This window comes from Cyanistes caeruleus, chromosome Z, assembly GCF_971803275.1.
Source record: "Cyanistes caeruleus chromosome Z, bCyaCae1.hap1.1, whole genome shotgun sequence".
Taxonomy (NCBI): Eukaryota; Metazoa; Chordata; class Aves; order Passeriformes; family Paridae; genus Cyanistes; species Cyanistes caeruleus.
In genome coordinates this window covers 60,164,389-60,183,420 of record NC_141732.1, presented here as the reverse complement: position 1 = coordinate 60,183,420, position 19,032 = coordinate 60,164,389, and the positions used below count along the sequence as shown (strand labels likewise).

General features: G+C 39.7%; 1 protein-coding gene across 2 annotated transcripts in view; it reads right to left on the bottom strand.

Annotated features, from left to right (window-relative positions):
- Nucleotides 1-683: 683 nt before the first annotated feature.
- Nucleotides 684-19,032, bottom strand: part of LOC111940906 (interleukin-6 receptor subunit beta-like) — a 33,700-nt gene continuing 15,351 nt past the window's right edge. For both annotated transcript variants that reach the window (XM_086869410.1, XM_023943795.2), the window contains 7 exons: nucleotides 18,209-18,367; nucleotides 17,044-17,166; nucleotides 16,326-16,478; nucleotides 13,813-13,956; nucleotides 10,722-10,818; nucleotides 8,709-8,772; nucleotides 684-4,758 (listed from right to left, as the gene is read on the bottom strand). In XM_086869410.1, coding sequence (XP_086725536.1) covers nucleotides 4,282-4,758; nucleotides 8,709-8,772; nucleotides 10,722-10,818; nucleotides 13,813-13,956; nucleotides 16,326-16,478; nucleotides 17,044-17,166; nucleotides 18,209-18,367 — 1,217 coding nt within the window. In that variant the 3' untranslated portion in view covers nucleotides 684-4,281. The remainder of the gene's footprint in view (nucleotides 4,759-8,708; nucleotides 8,773-10,721; nucleotides 10,819-13,812; nucleotides 13,957-16,325; nucleotides 16,479-17,043; nucleotides 17,167-18,208; nucleotides 18,368-19,032) is intronic.

Below are 19,032 nucleotides of genomic sequence, written 5' to 3'. Positions count from 1 at the left end.
CACTTCAACAAATCCAGATTACTTCCTTCATGGGTATTACTTTTTCATGGTAATAAGCCCAGTTTGCCTGAGGAAGGCTTTGTGGAAGGAAGTTAGAGCATAGGGCCTACAAGAGGTGACTGAGGGAGCTGAGGATGTTTAGCCTGGAGAGAAGGAGGCTCAGGAAAGGGATCTAATCACTCTCTACAACTGCCTGAGAGGATGCTGCAGTGAGATGAGGGTCAGTATATTCTCACAGGTAAGAAGTGACAGGATGAGAGGATATGGCCCCAAGTTGCACCAGGGGAGGTTTAGATTGAACATTTAGGAACATTTCTTCACAAGCAGAGTTGTGAAGCCTTGGAACACACTACCCAGGGAACTGATTAAGTCACCATCTGAGGAGGCACTTAAGGATCTAGTCTAGTGGTGGGCTTGGCAGTCTTAGGTGTGCTGTTGGACTCAGTCCTAAAAGTCTTTTCCAACCTCAGTGATCCTGCGTTTCTGTGAAGCACTGGAGGGGTCTCTGAGGATGGGTAATGGGAATGACCATTTCTAGCACAGCAGGTTTATTTCAGTTTTCTTGTCAAAATGGTGCTTCTGCTGTAGAATTAAATAGGTATGAGGATAAGATTATTCCCATCTCAACAACACTGGCATGGAGTGATTTGTCTTAGCAGTCTTCTATAAACAGTGCTCAGAAGTGAGTGGTGTAAGCTGTCACAGGTTTTATTACCCAGGTTGATACAAATTCCATCAGCATTGTACCAGAACACATTTAACATCATTCAGGCAGCAGACACACAGTGACACTGAGAGAGAGAAACAAGCAAACCAAGAGCCTGTGACACACAGTCAAGATTATCTTCTGTAACTAGAGGTCTTTCATGAATGCTTCATTATTTGACAATTTTTGTAGCAATAACTGCAGCTGACTTGGGTTGATAGGATGCCCCTGTGTTCTCTGCTTTCCAGACAACTCTGCTTGGGTGGAGATACTATAGTGCCATAAAAGTAGCTTTAAGGGTTGTCACAGTACCTCAGAGGTTTACATTATGGGGCAATTCTTAGATATTTGGTAGATATTATTATTCATTTGTTAACTAATACATAATAAATCTCTACAATACTATGGTTGCTGCAATCTCCTGTTCCAGAGTGAGAACTTGCTTGTTTTGTCTCTGACATAGTGTTAATTTTGAGAGCTAGCTACTGCACTGTAGTCTGACTTTAAGCACTAAATAAAAAATATAACAACAACAACAAAAAATATTAAAAAATCTTCATGTCCATACAAGAAAAAAAAACATCTACTCTGGATACCAGAAAAATACATGTGTACTAACCTAACTTTGTACTATATTAGAGACTGAGTATTACTTTCCTTTCTTTGTAAATATAGAATGCTGAAGTTCTGTAACCTTGCAGTATTATATCCCATGCTATCAATCACTATGCTGATGTGCCTCCAGGTCTACAGTTGTCTAAGCTTTTACCATGTCTAAATTCTCACTAATGCTGACAGTGGTCATCCAGAGCTATGCTGACTGTGAAAAAAAGGAAAAAAAATAATTATAAAATACTTTGTCTTTTGTGGTCCTGAGCTTTTGTATCTGCAATTTCACTTAACATAACATATATTGAAACTAAGAACACTACATAAACCACTTGAACAGTACTATTGCACATGGAATGAACTATCTTACATGTTTATCCATATAGGAAAGCTGCTGCAGTCACAATACACCAGTATATGCACACATTTTCTTAAACTGCCTGAAGACGTCAGGAAATGCAACTAGACGATTGTTGTAGGACCCTTCTAACTGAACTAAAAATCTCCACAGAAGAGCCAACCAAAAAAAAAAATAAAAAAACAAACCCAGAGAAATCTATTTTTCCCTAACCTGAAGACCTGAGCATGGTATGTATATCTCCTAATCCTGTGTCCCAGAGTAAGTACATTATTCCAACTAAACTTCCTTTTTGGCTGCATTAAACTATTTAGCAAATGTATTCTTCTATTTCTCTCCACATAAAATGTTCTTTCTTTGCTGTCAAAGGATACAACACGATGGGAGGAGTTCTTAATTAATACCTAATCTCCACACCAGGATTTTTCATGTATCTCTTATTCTCCCAAATGTACTGTTTACAGACATTGTGCAAATATTGCTTTAATGAGATCAATATTGTGAGCTTTATAACTGAAAGTAGAATACATCTATACCTTCTATTTAATATCCATGGGTGCTTCTAGTACAATTATCCTGTTCTGCTATGTGAATTTTCTTTAGCAAGCTGTCATGCAATGGATATTGCAGTGGAGTTGATAATCACCAGGTTAAAAGCCCAAGCTATGTGTTAAGATTCATTATCAAGGCTGTTTCATATACTAGAACTGCTTGCAAGCCTTTGGTTTCGTTCTACCTACTTACACATACTTTATGCATAATACGTATTGGTTTGGTAGGTGCAGAGTAAGAAAAGAGGAATTCAGTGTTTAAAGGAATGAGTAAAGCTATTGCAGGTACAAACTGCACCAGGAAAATAAGTTTCTTCGACCAGAAATGAAATAAATGCTGTAAATAAGGAGCATTGATAACTCTTATATTCTGGAAATGGACAAATTATGGCTACTTGATAAAGATTATATTTCAGGACTTCATTGTCTGGAACAGCATTTCAACACCACTACTAGATATTACAAGTAAAAATATCTCCACTCCAATAGCTCCAATAGCTTCAATAGCAGGATCATTTGCATTCTCTTAAATTCAAATCAGGCAAAGCCACCAGATTAAAGTTCAAAGAAAGAAGAAAGATATATAAAAGACTGCCCAAACTTGTGTGAATTCTATGGAGTGCTTCTCTTACCCCTTGTTTAAATTATGAGATTTAACAACCACGAGTGCACATTGCTTTGTGGAAGAGCAATGAATTTTAAGTGCTAAGAAACAAAACAGTGCATAACCCACAGTGAAATACAGGTTTGTTCCTGGCAGTCTTAAGAGATATAGAGAGATGTAGCTAAAGAGAGAGTGAATATAAATAAGGAAAATGAATAAACTAGGTTTTGTTGTGCATTCTCACTAAATCAATGAAATGGGGATATGGAATATCTGAGTTTTTGCAACCGTGGCTGTTCTATAATTCACACTGCTTAATATGGGCGGAAATATTTGTGTGCATGCCAGTCATCCTTCACCTTCTCTTTTACTGAGACATTTAAAAAATGTCCATCTGTGGATTCTCTGGTGCTTACAATACAGGTGATTGCTTTCTTTCTTTCTCCACAAAGCAATTTTAATAAACTACTCCTTCAACTTGAGACAACAAAAATAAACTGGGTCCTCTACAATAAGTGCAGATCATTAATGCCTGCAAAGTTCATGACTGAGTAACTCTTGTAAGCCAGAAAATGGTTCAGACTCCTTGCATTGTGGAGATACCTGATGGAGTTGCATAGAAAGCATATTGAGGAAGACTTTTTTCCCCCTGTATTCCAGTGGCTCCTATTCCATGCAGTCTTTGGAGGTATGGCTTGAAATATCTGTTCAGCTCCTGAAGTCTGTTTAACAGTTATTGTCATTGCAATGTGAAAACATATCTACACCTACACCTCATCACCAACTATGGATGTTTTTTTCTGAATGTGTAGGTAATTGTAGGAGGAAATAGCCTTAATTTAATGCAAGTAATGACTCCAAAACTGTTAATGAAACTTATTATCATCTTCACTTACACAGAACTATTTAGCTACAATGACTAAAGTTGTAAAGTTCTAGAATGTAAAGCATTTATGGTGTTTTATATAGATCAATAAACAAACTTTCCATTCCTAATTTGAGAGATACGCACTGATTTCTTCAGCTAGCTTTGACAAACTGGAGAGCTTCTTTGGAGTGGTAGATACTTTTGCTGGAATTTTTTTTGCTGAAGAACTCATGAGATTTGAAAATCAGAAATCTGAAACTGGTCATAGTGAGTACAGAAGCCTTGAATGACTCCTGAGTACCCTGGGAAAAAATACCAAGCAAGAGGTACTTTACTGAAAGATTTTTCATATAAGTCCCTGAAAGTTTTGCCTGTGTGAAGATGGTGGGACTTTCCACTGAATGACTGTGGTGAAATAGCTAATCTGATCTTATAATCAGTCTACTTCACCAAGGAAACTTACCATAGTGGAGATAACTATTGTCACAAGCTCACTCTCCCATATGGTCCCAGTGGCACCACTGAAGTATAACAAGATTTAGAACTTGATTCCATGGTAAGGAAAATAGTGAAGATGCTCCAGATTTAATTGGCTTGTCCCATGAAATTTGGTCCAGATGGCAAAAGTACCACCTGGCTTTGTTTAAGGTAGTCCTGGGAAGAAAACAAAACCTCATGCACAGTTTGTGCTGGCTTACTGCTTAGTTCCATTTCCAGATGAGGATGAGCAGTTCTTTCAGGCATGCTCACAGCCAGGCTCATCAGGGCTTTCTGACTAAACTCCATGCTGGCATAGTCACTCAAGAATGGTACTTCAATGGAAATGGTGTCTTCTTCACTTGTAACTGCTTCTGCAGGGATTTCTTCAGTCCTTGGGCTCATGTCTGTGTTGTTGCTGGGTTTTCCTGACTGGCAGATGTCATGCTTGCGGTCTTCTCCACCATCTGTGAGGAGGTCTAGCATCAGAGGAGCCTTTGGCTCATGCTCTATGACAAAAAGGCTGGTGGTATCGTTGTCTGACAGTGCTTGAAGCAGTGACCTTGAGGCAGGTTTCCAATAAGTCTGTGAGACAAAGCAAGGAAAAATAATAATATGCTAATTAATTTTATCTCATCTTTGGTTCTAGAAATATGAATAAGAATACTTATTTCTGTAATTTAAAGGACCATCTCCAGTCCCATAGTATTTAATCAAAATTTTTCTTGCTTTTATGTTTACTTGGGATCAAAAGTGGTGATAAAAATGTGCTGTTCTGAGAACACAGCTTTTAAAATATTTAGCAAATATATTACTATAAAAAGGCAGGAACTTGAACAGCAGCCAGACAAGATTAAGCTGTCAGCTGCTATGAACAGTTTGTTATTAAACTTCATGCGGTGTTGTGATCTGAGCATACCTGGTTAACAAGTTTTTGCAAATTTTGGATGGTTAAATGGAGAACAGTTTGTAACACCAAGTTTCCATATTGTCCACCTAGATTGTCCCGTGTTTGACCATATTTGCTGTAATATTTTTTAAATTATGGGCAGGCTGGTATAGCTATTAGATTTTTTTCCTTCCTTCTCCCCCCTGCCCCCACTTGCTCTGGAATTGTTTGCATTGTTTTTTTATTTTTGCAAGAAATAAGTTAGTGTGTTGTGTTTTTTATTTTCTTTCTTCTTACAATTTGTGATCTGACCAGGAAATGAGAATGTTGTTTTTTGAAGTCTCAGCAATACCAAATAAAATATCTCTATTTTTCTCTTGTAATGGATAAGTAGACATCACTGCATGGTTAACTTCTGCCTTGTTTTGAATAAAGATCTGTATGGTATGTACCTTCGTTATCATATTTTTTATGAAGAGCAGCCCAAATTCCAAAGCTACTGAATCTAAGATAGGTTTTATGTCTACATGGACTTCAGTAAAGCCTGTCGTACTATTTCCCACAGAATTCTCCTGGATAAACAGGCTGCTCCTGGCTTAGACAGGTGCACTGTTCACGGGGTAAAAACCTGCCTGGGTGGCCAGGCCCAGAGGGTGGTGGTGAGTGGAGTTACATCCAGCTGATGGCTGGTCACAGGTGCTGCTCCCCACAGCTCAGTACTGTTTAGCAATCCTCACTGATGATCTCATGGGGTGCACCCTCAGTCAGTTTGCAGTGACACCAAGCTGGGTGGGAGTGCAGATCTGCTGGAGGGCAGGAAGGCTCTGCAGAGGGATCTGGACAGGCTGGATCATGGGCTGAGGCCAATGGTGTGAGGTTCAACCAGGCCCAGAGCTGGGTCCTGCCCTTGGGTCACAACAACCCCAGGCAGCTCCACAGGCTGGGGCAGAGTGGCTGGAAAGGACCTGGGGGTGCTGGTGGCAGCAGCTGAACGTGAGCCAGGCTGTGCCCAGGTGGCCAAGAAGGCCAATGGCATCCTGGCCTGGCTCAGCAATAGTGTGGCCAGCAGGAGCAGGGCAGGGATTGTCCCCCTGTCCTGGGCACTGGTGAGGCCACACCTGGAGTGCTGTGTCCAGTTCTGGGCCCTGACTGCAGGAAAGACACTGAGGGGCTGGAGTGAGTCCAGAGAAGGGCAGGGGAGCTGGGGCAGGCTCTGGAGCACAAGTGCTGTGAGGAGCAGCTGAGGGAGCTGGGGGTGTTTATCCTGGAGAAAAGGAGGCTCAGGAGAGACCTTATCACTCCCTACAGCTGTCTGAAAGGAGGTTGTAGCCAGGTGAGGGTTGGACTGTTTGCCTGGGTAACAAACGACAAGATGAGAGGAAATGGCCTCAAGTTGCACCAGGAAAGGTTTAGGTTGGATATTAGGAAGCATTTCTTCTCTAAAAGGGTGGTCAGGCTGTGCAGGGATGTGATGGATTCACCATCCCTGAAAGTGTTTGGAAAACGTCTACGTGTGTCACCTGGGGACATGGATTAGTGGTGAACACAGTGGTGGTGGTTAATGGTTATGGACTTGAGATCTTTTCTAAACAGCATAGCATGATTCTGTATGAGAGAGGCAATATGTGAAGAAGGAGAAGCATTTTCGAAGAACCTTGCCTATATGTGAAGAACAGGGACTGGTTTGGGTGACTGACCGACATTTTAGTTCTCCATTGTTCATTTTCCTGGTCTCTATAAATGAGAGTGTCTGCAGTTCTGCCTGCTGCTCTGTGCCATGGGATATATCACTGACTTATATTTTGTTAAATAATCCCCTGTCTGGACAACAAGACCTCTTGCCACCTTTTGGGATTATTTTTGTGTTTTTGTCAAGAGTTGCTAAGTTGCTCAAATAAACTGCTGCACCTCAATCTTGGAACAGCTAGAAACCTAATGAATGTACAGAATATGGCAAAATTTGCTCCCTGCCTCTGTCTTGCCATGCCTGTTTGGGGAATAACTTTCTCCACAGTTCATTAATTGTTCAGAATACCAAATTACTTCTAGACAACATATGTGGTAAGCTGTTTATTGTACTTCTCTTGACATAGTGCTTCTTCTGCTTTCTCCCAAACCATTATCTGGTATCTGGTATTTCTGTGTCTGACATATTATCAACATTATATTATACTCTACCAGGCATGGTTAATACAGACTTCATTTCCTTTGGCAGTTGCATTTCCTCTGCAGGAAAAGCTAAAGGCATTTTAAATTCAAGTATTTTGCTTTCAAGCATTTTATGTCAAAATGGCACTGTGGTTCATAAAAGCTACTTGTCCTTTCTGTTGCATGCAGTCTCAGTGTATTTCACTTGCAATCCTTCATTGCAAAATGACTACCTGATGACAGCTCTGATCTCATACCTTCTTTATCTATATTTAGGTGGAATAAAGGAAGAAAACAGCAGAGGAAGTCCTGACCTGTAATACAAAAATCCATACTTGCTCTGTTGCAGGAAGCAATGCTGATGTTCAGCAAAACTTCTGATTATCAGCAGACTATCAGGGTCTTCTGAAATGTTCTTTCTGATTATTTCACTCTGTATCCCAGCTCAGGACAGTGTCTGGCTTGATACTTACTTGCTAATGCCCACAATTTGGCAAGATAGAAGTCTGCTTGTTAAAGCTCATGAGAGAAACTACTGGATTGTCAAGTGCCAAATTATGTTCAAGTCTTCCAGAAAAAGAGATTTATCAAGGAAAACAGTACTAACTCCTGCTACAAAAACACAATCATAGGTGGTCTGAGACTTAAGAGATAAACTTAGGTGCTCTAAAATGGGGACTTTGAGTATCAGATTGGATGATCTATGATTGACATAGATACCAAAACTGCAGCAGAAATCTTATTAAAAGGGGGAAGGCATAAAGGTGAAGATACAAATAAATCCACTAATCGGCAAAAGTGGATAATGTGGTCTCTAGCAGCTGCTTCTAGTACAGCTAGTAGCTGTATTTTTTCCTAACAGCTGATTTCCCTGCTTCTTTAGTGCTGAAATTTAGGTATACTTACCAAAACATATGGGAAAGATGTGGCCAAGACATGAGCATGCTGCTGAATGCTGGTGCCTGTTGGGTGCTCCTCAGACAGCTGCCAGCTGCCAGTCAGAGCCCCTGGATTGCTTAAAAGGCAAGCAGGGACTAAGGAGTCAGGAGCAGACTTCAGAAAACACCACGTTACATGGCCTCTGTCATAATATGCCTCTGGAATTAGGCCACAGTTCACTACTTTATATTCTGGATAACTTGTACTTAATAATCAGTTTGAGTTGGTTAAAACTGACTGCATATAAAAACTGAATTTCTCTCTTTAGTCTCCATCTACCCCATTCAGCTTTGATTTGCTCTTTTAAGAACCACGCCTTTAAAAATGTTCTACATTGTACTCAGAAAATGTCTGAGACCTTTATTAAATTTAAAAGTATATACAGCCTATGCCTAAATAACAACCACCCCCCATTCTATATTTTCAATATTACTCTGGCTTCCAAGCTGTTGTTATTAGACGTTTTCTACAGTGAAGTGTGAAAGAACTGGTAACTAGCATCATGATTAATCAAAAATCTCCCCTGTGTATTTTTTCATGCCATCAGAAGAGTACTTGCCATATCTTGGAGTGCACTGCTGTTTCTTGGGCTCGGTACACTGGGCCAGTGTGATATTTTCAGCCTGTAAAGAAGTATCTTACATTTAACATCAGGTTAAATGACTGAAATTTCCTATGCATCTAAATTAATTTCTGTTCATACGTAAGATATTAACATTTTTGTAACCATCAGAAACGGTGTTCTACAGAGACATTTAATCATAATGCTAATTAAAAGCAAGACCAATCTTGGTAGTCTACAGTGAAATGCTGAGTTAATGATGATTAGCATCTTTGTTTAATGACAAAGGAGCTGTGAAAGTCTGGCAATGGTGTGTCTTTCTGTACATTTAATATAATATTTCTCTACATCTAATTTGTTATTTCCACAAAACCTCCATCTTCCTCAAGGGCTTTTGGACATACAGGATGAAGTTTGTTTCAGTAAGTATTTGCTCCTGGGCTTTGATTTAGAAGTTTCCTTTCCCCTGAAAAGGAAGAGCAAGATATTTTTGCATTCAGCCCATGCACAATGGCACGGGTAGTCTGGATGAATCTCTGATCAACACAACTCCTGCTCCTTCCTGATTGTTTTGAGTTTGACGTATTCTGGGACATATTACATACAATATCTCACCTCCATAAAAAAAGCCTCAACAAAACTGTAAGAGAGACTGAGAGTTTAGGTAGTCTATCACTCTGCTTTAGTGTTGGCTTCAGTATTTTCCAGTTTTGAAATTAAATCTAGACTTCATTAGTTTTATGGTAGTTTGCCTCTTTTTAGGCTGTGTTTGGAGGTAAGGTCTGTGGCTGTAATACTACTGGATCTCTTGCTGATCCTGTGAAGATGGAAGGTTGGCTGGCTGGTGAGTCCTTTCTTACAAATCAAGAAGGGAATTGAGATGAGGGCATCACTGGGACCCTTCATCTCAGTTCAAAGTGTTCAAAATTAAAACAAATGTGAAAATTTAAGCGCTATTTTGTAGTGCTATACAGAGCTCCCGCTGCCTGGTTGTTTTGTGTCTTGTTTTTTTCCTGTTCTTTCCTATTGGGCCCAGACAATGAAGTGTGAAGTGTTCTTATATTGAACACAATGAAGTTTGCTCTAGGTCAAAACTTCCATGTAGGTCTCAGAAGTTCCTGTCAAAACTGCTGTATCAGACATGATGCAACTTAAAATACAATCTGAAAGGGTAAGAGCACAGGAGGCTTCATGTGGAGTCTGTTTCCCAGTGGCAAAGACAGGAATTTAAACTAAAGCAGGCTATGTAATGTTGTGTGGCTTTCAAGCCACAGGTTGTGCCATCTGTCCTTTAGCAGCTCTGTTTTCAGCTTCTGAGACCAGTGCTTTGTGAAGAGGAGAAAAAGGGAGGGTGGTGTTCTAGGACACCAAATGCTAACATGAGTGGTTGTATACAATTAAGTTTGCCAGAAAATTAATTTTAGAACACATTACTATGCAAACCTTTTAGTCATAGTGTATGTTGCTGATATTGTACCTCAGATTATTATATGTACTTTATTACTGCAGAAAACAATTTCTCCTAAAATAAGAGGACCATTGCCAGATCTTACAGGCATCCTTGTTATCTTCTGTTGTTCCTACTCACTCATGTATTTCTTCTTATTATTATGTGCATATATGCATACTTTATACATTTAATATGCAATGTTTTTGCAAGAAACATCTTAGATAAAAATAATCAAATACGTGCTTTATTTATATATCTATAACATGCTTCCCAATGTGAGAAATGGTCTCATCTCTTTCTAGGCATGTTTGTGACAGGAGGTAGTCAAATGAAGGAATCAAAAGCTAAGTTGTACAACTTTTTTACAAACTTGTTTTTCCATTTTAATCAGCTTATAGTGGCTTGTAATTGCTCTCACTGTGAAATTAGTATGGTGACTTTTGTGCTGTGTGTTTTCTGAGTTGTGTTGCCTTTATGACAATAAAAGCCCAGTGCTATGAAGTCAGAGCTAAGCAAAACAAGAGTGTTGCTAACAACTCCAGCCAATATTATGTTCTTACCTTTTAATCATCAGAGAACAAGTGAGAGGTGCAAAAACCAGAATGAGTATCATGCTGAAACAAAGACCAATCACAAAACCTTCAAGTTCTCCTTTATCTGATGGGAAACAGAAAGCTTGAATCAGATTTATGGTCTTAAGTACAGAAAGACCTTATTAACTTCATGAGAGAAATATTTCAAACAGAAGTCAAAGCCAACTTTACACATGTTCTGGAATTAAAGTAAAATCTAGTTAAAACTAAACCTGATATTCTCAGGGAAGTGTGAGCTTTTTGGGTTTATATTTTTAAGATACTGAGGTATCATAGAGTCACAGAATGGCTGGGATTGGAAAGGATCTCTGAAGATCATCTGTTCTAATCCCCTGCTAAAGCAGATTCACCTAAAGCAAGTGACACAGGATTGCATCCAGACAGGTTTTGAGTATTTCTAGGGAAGAAGACTTCCCAGCCTCTCTGAGCAATCTGTTCTCGTATTCTATCATCCTCACAGTAAAGAAGTTCTTCATCATGTTCAGGTGGAAATTCTTGTGTTTCAGTTTATGCTCATTGCCTCTTGTTTTGTTGTTGGGCACCACAGAAAAGAGTCTGGCCCCATCCTCCTGACACTTGCCCATAGGGTATTTATATACATTGATAAGATCCCCTCTGTGTTGCCTCTTCTCAATGATAAAAAGGCCCAGATCTCTCAGACTTTCCTCACTAGTAAGGTGTTCCCGTTCCCTAAACATCTTTGCAACACTCAACTGGACTCACCTCAGCAGCTCCATGTCTCTTTTGTCCTGAGGAGCCCAGAACCAGACACAGCACTCCAGGTGAGGCCTCACCAGGGATGAGTACAGGGGCAGGATCACCATCCATGACCTGCTGGCAATGCTCTTCCTAATGCCCCCCAAGGTCCCATTGTCCTTCTTGGCCACCAGGACCCGCTGCTGGCTCATGGACACCTTGTCCGCCAGGACCCCCAGGTCCTTCTCTGCAGAGCTGCACCCCAGCAGGTCAGCCCAAGGTACCTGGGGTTGTGTCTCCCCAGGTGCAGGACCCTGCATTTGGCTTTATAGAATTTCTGACAGCTCTTCTCTGCCTATCTCTCCAACTTATCACGTGTTTTTTTTCACCTCATGCTCCTACATGAGCTCTAGCTTGTTTAACAGGTCAGGACCCTCATGCACATATAGCTTAATAAGAAACTATTTGAGTGAAAGTAGCCTTTAATCTGTTTCAGGATTTATTTGTGTCTGGGTGTTTTTTGGGTTGGTTGGTTTTGGTTTTTGTTTTCTGGGGGCTTTTTGTTTCTTTGTTTGGGGTTTTTCATTTGGTTGGGTTTTGTTTTATTTTAGGGTTCATTTGGGAGGTCATGCCTAATCCTGATAGAAATAACACAGTTTCTGTATTTAGTTGGTGTCCATACTTTACCTTTTAAGATTTATCTTTTATCTGCAAACAGCCATTTCTCAATCCTACAAATGCAAACCTACATCTCCTATTGCCTCTTAATACTTGCTTGAGATACTTTCTATCAATATCCCACCTACCTAAAGAGGAGAAAGTGTCTGGGAGGTTAATGAAAGTTGATAAAATGCTCAGGCTAACACAGGAAGCAAAACTGACTGTGATATTAAGAGTGAGTCGGTGCAGATGTCTTCTTAATAGATGCAGACATCAAAAGTTTAAAAATAGTGCTAGTAGAGTGTGATCAGCTCATGATTGTGTTACTGATATTGACAAACCATATTTGCAAAAAAAATTCACTTGCTTTTTCTTTTCCTACCCACCCCAAAACAAAAATGTCTTTTTTTTATTTTTTTATTTTTTTTACCTAACAGCTATGTAATATTAAAAAGTAATTTGGAAAGCTGTGAATTGCTTTGTTGCTGAAATTTGTTTTTTATAGCAAAGAAACCTGACATTCTTCTAATGGTTTAAATAACCTGTGAAATGTCTGGGGAGAGCAAAAATAGTGAATGTAATGTTTAAATTCAGAGTAATTCCTCGAATTTTTAAAATGTTGTATTAATTTCTCTCTGCAATTTTTTTACTTTACTGAAAAACTGAATACTCTCCAAGCATGTATTTGGTAGGATGAATGAAATAGAGTCTGAAGTAAAGCTCCAGGGAGAGACTTTAATATTTTGTGTTGAGAGGAGAAAGTTTTCAGTTGGGGGGGGGGGGGGAAGAGGGGTGCAAATCCTGTTGATTTTGAAGAAGATTTAAAATTTCTTATTTTTTTATCTCTGCTTTACACTTCTGACTATTCAGTTGTATGGTTTTATACCTCCTTCACTTAATACAAAAAAGCTGCTATGGGGAGAAACCATTTGTGTACTTCTGTCTCTGAATATCACAGGTTACTGATACCATCTTAGCATGTTCTTTTCCTTTGCTATTTAGAAATCTTAATTAAGGGAAGCTGTGGTCAAACAAAAAAAAAGTCTGTTGCAGTGTTAGTTTTAGTTTAACTGATGAGATATTTAACATGTTTGAAAGACTAAGTTTAGCCAACCCTATACGATTTTAAGGTTTTTTTTACTTTTTAAATATAATTGTATGAGTCTTAGCCTATCCAGGCACTTCTGAGAAAAGCAAGTTTTTGCCAGTGACCTAAAGGACCTGTTATTTAGAATGTACTTAAATTATCAGAAAGCAAAATATACTTTGATTAGTATTCACCCACACTAGGAGCAATTGAAAGGTACTTAATCTTTTATTTTTGCAGTTAATGGCTCAGGAAGCCAATTTTGCGTGATTGCTCAGGATTTTGCCAAGAGCAGATGATTGAACATTACTAGTCACAGGCAGAAATTTCAACTGCTGAAATCTAGAGAGTAATTGTCAATAAATTAAGACATAGCTAGCACAAAAAGGTCAGCAAAGATTTCAGAGATGAAGAATCCTAGCTAAGGCTTCCCTGAATACTAGATAATGAAACACAGGCAGAGTTGTTCTGTGACACAAAGTTTACCTCTTGCAGAGGAACAATTTTGTGTTTGCTCTCAGTAACTGAGGGTTGAATAATAAATCTTATGAGTGAGCACAGAGAAAGCATAAAGCAAAGATTCATGCCAGCTAATGCACAGAGGTTCCACAGTACCATATTTTGGAGTGCTGAAAGATTGAGAAAGAGTCAGAGGTCCTTCTCCAGCATTAGTGAATCCTGAAATCTGCACACGATAGGTGGTCTTTTCCTTCAGTCCAGTAAGATGGTAACTTGTGATAGAGGAGTTGAGAGTAATAGCTGAAATGCAAGAGGTTTTAGGAGGAGATGATTAGAAGTCTCATGGCTGAGCATGTGTCAGTGTAGCTGACTGGGGAAAAGGCAAAATTTTAATGCCCCAGTGCTCATCTGGAGGAAGCCAAACCGTGCTGATGTTCTTTGGATGGGTATAAGATTTCTCCAAAATATTTACGTGCATTTTGAATCCAGAGGTTAAAAACCTGAGCTTTTAACACACCAAGGCTGTATTGGGTTTTTATGTGAGGTTTTGGTAGCAGAGGTGCTAGAGGGATGGCTTCTGTGAGAAGCTGCCAGAAGCTTCCCATGTCCAACAGATCCAATCCCAGCTGGCCCCAGGATGGATGTGCTGCTGGCCAAGGCTGAGACAATTAGAAATGGTGGTAATGCCTCTGTGATAAAAGATTTAAGAAGGAAAAAATGTTACTGTGCAAATATAAGAGCAGAGTGACAATTTGTGAGAAGAACAGCCCTGCAGTCACCAAAGCTGGTGAAGGAGGGACAGGAGGTGCTCCAGGAATCAGAGCTGAGGTTCCCCTGCAGCCCCTGGTGCAGAACATGGTGAGGCAGCTGTGGCCCTGCAGCCCCTGGAGGTCCCTGGGTATGCAGAGATCCACCTGCAGCCCCTGGAGGTCCCTGGGGATGCAGAGATCCACCTGCAGCCCCTGGAGGTCCCTGGGGATGCAGAGATCCACCTACAGCCCCTGGAGGTCCCAGGGGATGCAGAGATCCACCTGCAGACCCTGGAGGTCCCAGGGGATGCAGAGATCCACTTGCAGCCCATGGAGGAGACCCAGGCCACAGCAGGTGGAGGCCTGAGAGGGGGCTGTGGACCCGTGGGAGGCTCGTGCTGGAGCAGGGTCCTGGCAGGGACCTCCAGACCCACAGAGAGAGGAGCCCGTGCTGGAGCAGGTTTCCTGGTAGGATTTGTGACCCTGTGGGAGATCTATGCTGGAGCAGGCTGTGCCTGAAGGACTTCATCCTGGAGGAAGTGAACACTCTGGATGCTGGAGCAATTAGTGAAGAACTGTAGCCCTAGGGGTGGACTCATGTTGGAGAAGCTCATGTTGGAGAACTGTCTCCCATGGGAGGTAACCCATGCTGGAGCAGGAGAAGGGCTCTTCTTGCTGAGCAATGGCAGAAACAATCTGTGATGAACTGACTGTAGCTCCCAGTCTGTGCCTCCCAGTGCTGCTGGTGGGGAAGAGCTAGAGCCCAGGAAGGAGGGAGTGGTGGAGAAAGGTATTTTAAAGGTTTGTTTTACTTGTCATTATCCTGCTCTGAATTTCATTGGCAATAAATTCCATTAATTTCCCCAAGTCGAGTCCATTTTCCCCTACGGTAATTTGTGATCTCTCCTAGTCCTTATCTCAACCTGTGAATGTTCTGTTACATTTCCTCTTCCCTGTCCACTTGCAGAGGGGATAGAGTGGCTCTGGCATCCAGTGGCTGTGGTATACAGCCAGGGTCCAACCATCATGGGTGATGAATACAGAAAGCTGTGTATACTTCATGTGAGGAAAATAAATCTAACATGCTGAACAGTTATTTTTATCCTGACTGTAACAACTAACATTAGGAGTAGCCCATATCATATACTTTACTCTCACTCCAATTGTCACAAATATCAGGTGATATTTATCTTCCCTACCATGTCTTCTATTCTATTTGAAATTCAGTATATACAAAGTTAATGTATTATCACTTATGGCAAAGAGACTTTCCACTCTAGACCAGAAAGAAAATGTTTATCAAAATAATATGGGGATTTTTTAAAATTGAAAACTCAAGTGGTTTGAATTCACAACTATTAATTTATTCCAAAGTGTAGAAGTTTCATCATTCGTAGTTTGTTAAGGCTGAAACGGTTCTTTAAGGTTATCAAGTCCAAACTTAGACATAAAAACTACCAATTTAAGATAATGTTTCCAAAGTTAAGTTTATAACGGTATCTTTCGAAACAGGTAAGAAATACAAACTGCTAATTGAGTTTAAAAATGAAATATAAAATGTCTTATATCTTACAGAAAGGCTCAGACTCAATCTTGGATGAGGTGTAATGAAACATAAAAGTGTTATGACTGAAGTCGTAATACTGAAAATGTATGTCTTTCTTTAAGTGTTCCTAGAGAATTCTGCTCTAGTCTTAGAAATGTAATTTTTAAGGGAATAGCAATATTTAATTTGAGATAATACCTAGAACATTCTAAGTGTTTGTGTGAGCATTAAAAATCTAACTAGGAGTTGACCTTTGAGAGCAAAGCACTCAATTTGCACAGAAACTGTAAATTACTCAGTAGACTTAATGGTCCAAATGAAGCTTTTCTATGATGACTCTGAGACGCTGCTTTGTTCTGGCAATGGTGACTTACCTGGAGAGTTTTTCCTTGATGAATCTGTGTAACTGATCCTGTATCCCTGGAGAAAGCCCAAACGGTCTTCTGCAGCTATTTCACTCCACTTTACAAGTGCAGAATGCTTTGTTATATTCAGAATTGTCACATTAGCAGGACCAGTCCTAGGAACTTAAAAAAACATATTTGAGTTCTGCATCAATGCCTGTGCAATAGACATACAAGACTGAAACCTAGCTGTTTCCGAGAGAGTTCTTGTCAGATTCTAGATGCTATAAATACAATGTAAAGGGTGCAAGAGAAAGGCAGAATCCCATAGAGTAAAACCCCCTCATCTTAAACGATACCAAATTAGGTAGAAATTGTGACTATATCATTATGAATATTGTACTTCAATAGCAACAGCCATACTCATTTCAACTTGCAATAACTTGCAAACACTATGTTATTGGGATTGGAAAATCTCATTTAATTTAAACTTGAGCCACATGGGTCTCAGACTCTGTTATTTTTGGTAATGTCACACATTATAAAAATATTTCTGTGGGCTTGTCAGTAAGGAACAGAATTCAGGTCATTTACTGCCAGGACATAACAGCTAAGAATAAAGGTAATGTTTCTGGAGAAAGCTGTTCAGTCACCTAGAAAATAAATTTTGTGTAGTCGTCCTTTTATTTCTGCAAATAGGAAACAAGAAAAAACATAGGGAGTGGGGTAATACAAAGGGGAGGAATACCTCCTTCAATGGAGTAAAAGTGGGTCACTCCAAAAGTCTTTTCATGTCTTAGGAAACTTTCACACTGACACACATCAGATGCATGTACCATTATTTTGTACAACTTATATGGCTGAAAATTGTCTGGAAAATAAAGAAAGGTATGTCAAGATTTACTGAAAAGTTATAAAGAAGAATAGGAAAGACAACAACTGCATAGATTTTCTGTGCAGCTCTTGCTTTCTGAGACTCAGAGCATAGCATGAGTGTATAGTGCATTACATTGAGTACAAAATATGTACATCCTTCTTCAGTGTCTCTAGATGCTTTATGCAAATTATTTCAAAGCCAGAATGGGACATAACCTGGGTTTTCAAAAGATAACAGACGTGTTTATAGTGTCCCTATGGGAGACTTTATCTGTTGAAGGAGAAATTGGGAACTAAAATGGCTGTAGTTATCTTATCTCAGGGATAGCTACTGCCCACTCAGCTAGAATATATAAACCCAAACAAAAAACCTATATGTAATGAGACACTACAGATTTTGCAGAAGAACCAAGGTAAACAATGCACTCTCTAGAAGACTTTGTAGAACTCTGAAAATAAATGTTCTCTATTGTACATAAAAAACAGTGCTGAATGGCCCTTGCAAGAATCACATGACTTTAATCAAGATTTTCAATATCTCTTCCATAAAGAAATCCCTGACTGAAGTTCATCATGTCTAGCATGGTAAGCAGAATACTGGAGTTGAAAACTTAGGCTTTGACAAGTATAGAGATTGGTATAAAAATAGAAATTAATCTTAGGGATTCTGTAACAGAGCAGTTTTTATTGAGAGATCAGCTTACCTAGGTACAAGATGAAAATTTTTTTGAAGCCAGTAATGTATAGGTCTGCCTGGAATGTGGGCAAGGAGAGACATCTTACCAGCAGCTTAGCTGCATTTCTTGCATTTCTTGCCCAACAGTATCCAGAAGAACCCTCATGAAAATGCTGCTTTTTAACTGCCTTAATGTTGCTAAGCATTGGATGGTGACTCAGTACTGGACAGGTATTAAGAGCTGTACTTATCTGGAAGGATCTTCAGTTTTCCCTTAAAAACAGAACAAAAATCCTACTCTGCCCAACCAAAATTAACCAAGAAATCAAAGGGTGCCTCCATAGGCAGTGTTTGCTGTTACCTAATGTGAAATTGCTGGTAGGTCTGTTTATTATTTTCATGCGCATATCCTCTTTACCAGTGCCCCAGTCAACCACAAAACATTTTGGATTGTATTCTGGAGTCCATGTGACGACTGCACTAGTTCCCTGGCTTTTGACATGGATTTTACCAGGCAAGTCTGTGAAAAAATATACAATTAAAGGTCAATAAACAGGAAAGCAGTTTTCTCCCCTATTGTTCTTTGTCCCTTTTGCTCTGTTTTTTAAAAAATTATTCATTAAGCAGTTATCATAGTAAGTGACTTACTTATCACAGTAAGGTTTATACTAGTATTTCAATAGAGGAAACTTAGCATTTACTACTTTGCGGTGGTGGGCTAAGGTGTTGGTTGCTGTTCAAGACTTTTCCTGATTTCTGATTATTTGAAATTCTGTGGCTGTTCGAAGCCACAGGAAGAAGTCTGGTGTTGCTAAATAACCTCCTGTGAGCCGCTAGTAGCTGATATATATAGAGTAACTTCGAGATAGCGCTTGTCTGAGCAGGGGTGGAGGAGAAGAGGCTAATGATAGATCATAGCTAGGTGATTAGAAATTTCATATATTTTGAATTTTCTGAAAGGATCTTTGATTTTGATTATTTGAAAGACAGATTATCAAATTAGGGAATACCTCTGAACGACACTAAGGAGGGAAAAGGGCAACCTGCCATTTTGAGGTAAGAAGTGGAACTTGTGAGAGACATAAACATTCTCCATTTTGTTTCCTGACTGGATACAAGAAAAGCAAATTAATTCTGAGGGAGCTGTGGTTGACTGAGGGAGCTGGGGCTGTCTGAGATGGCTGG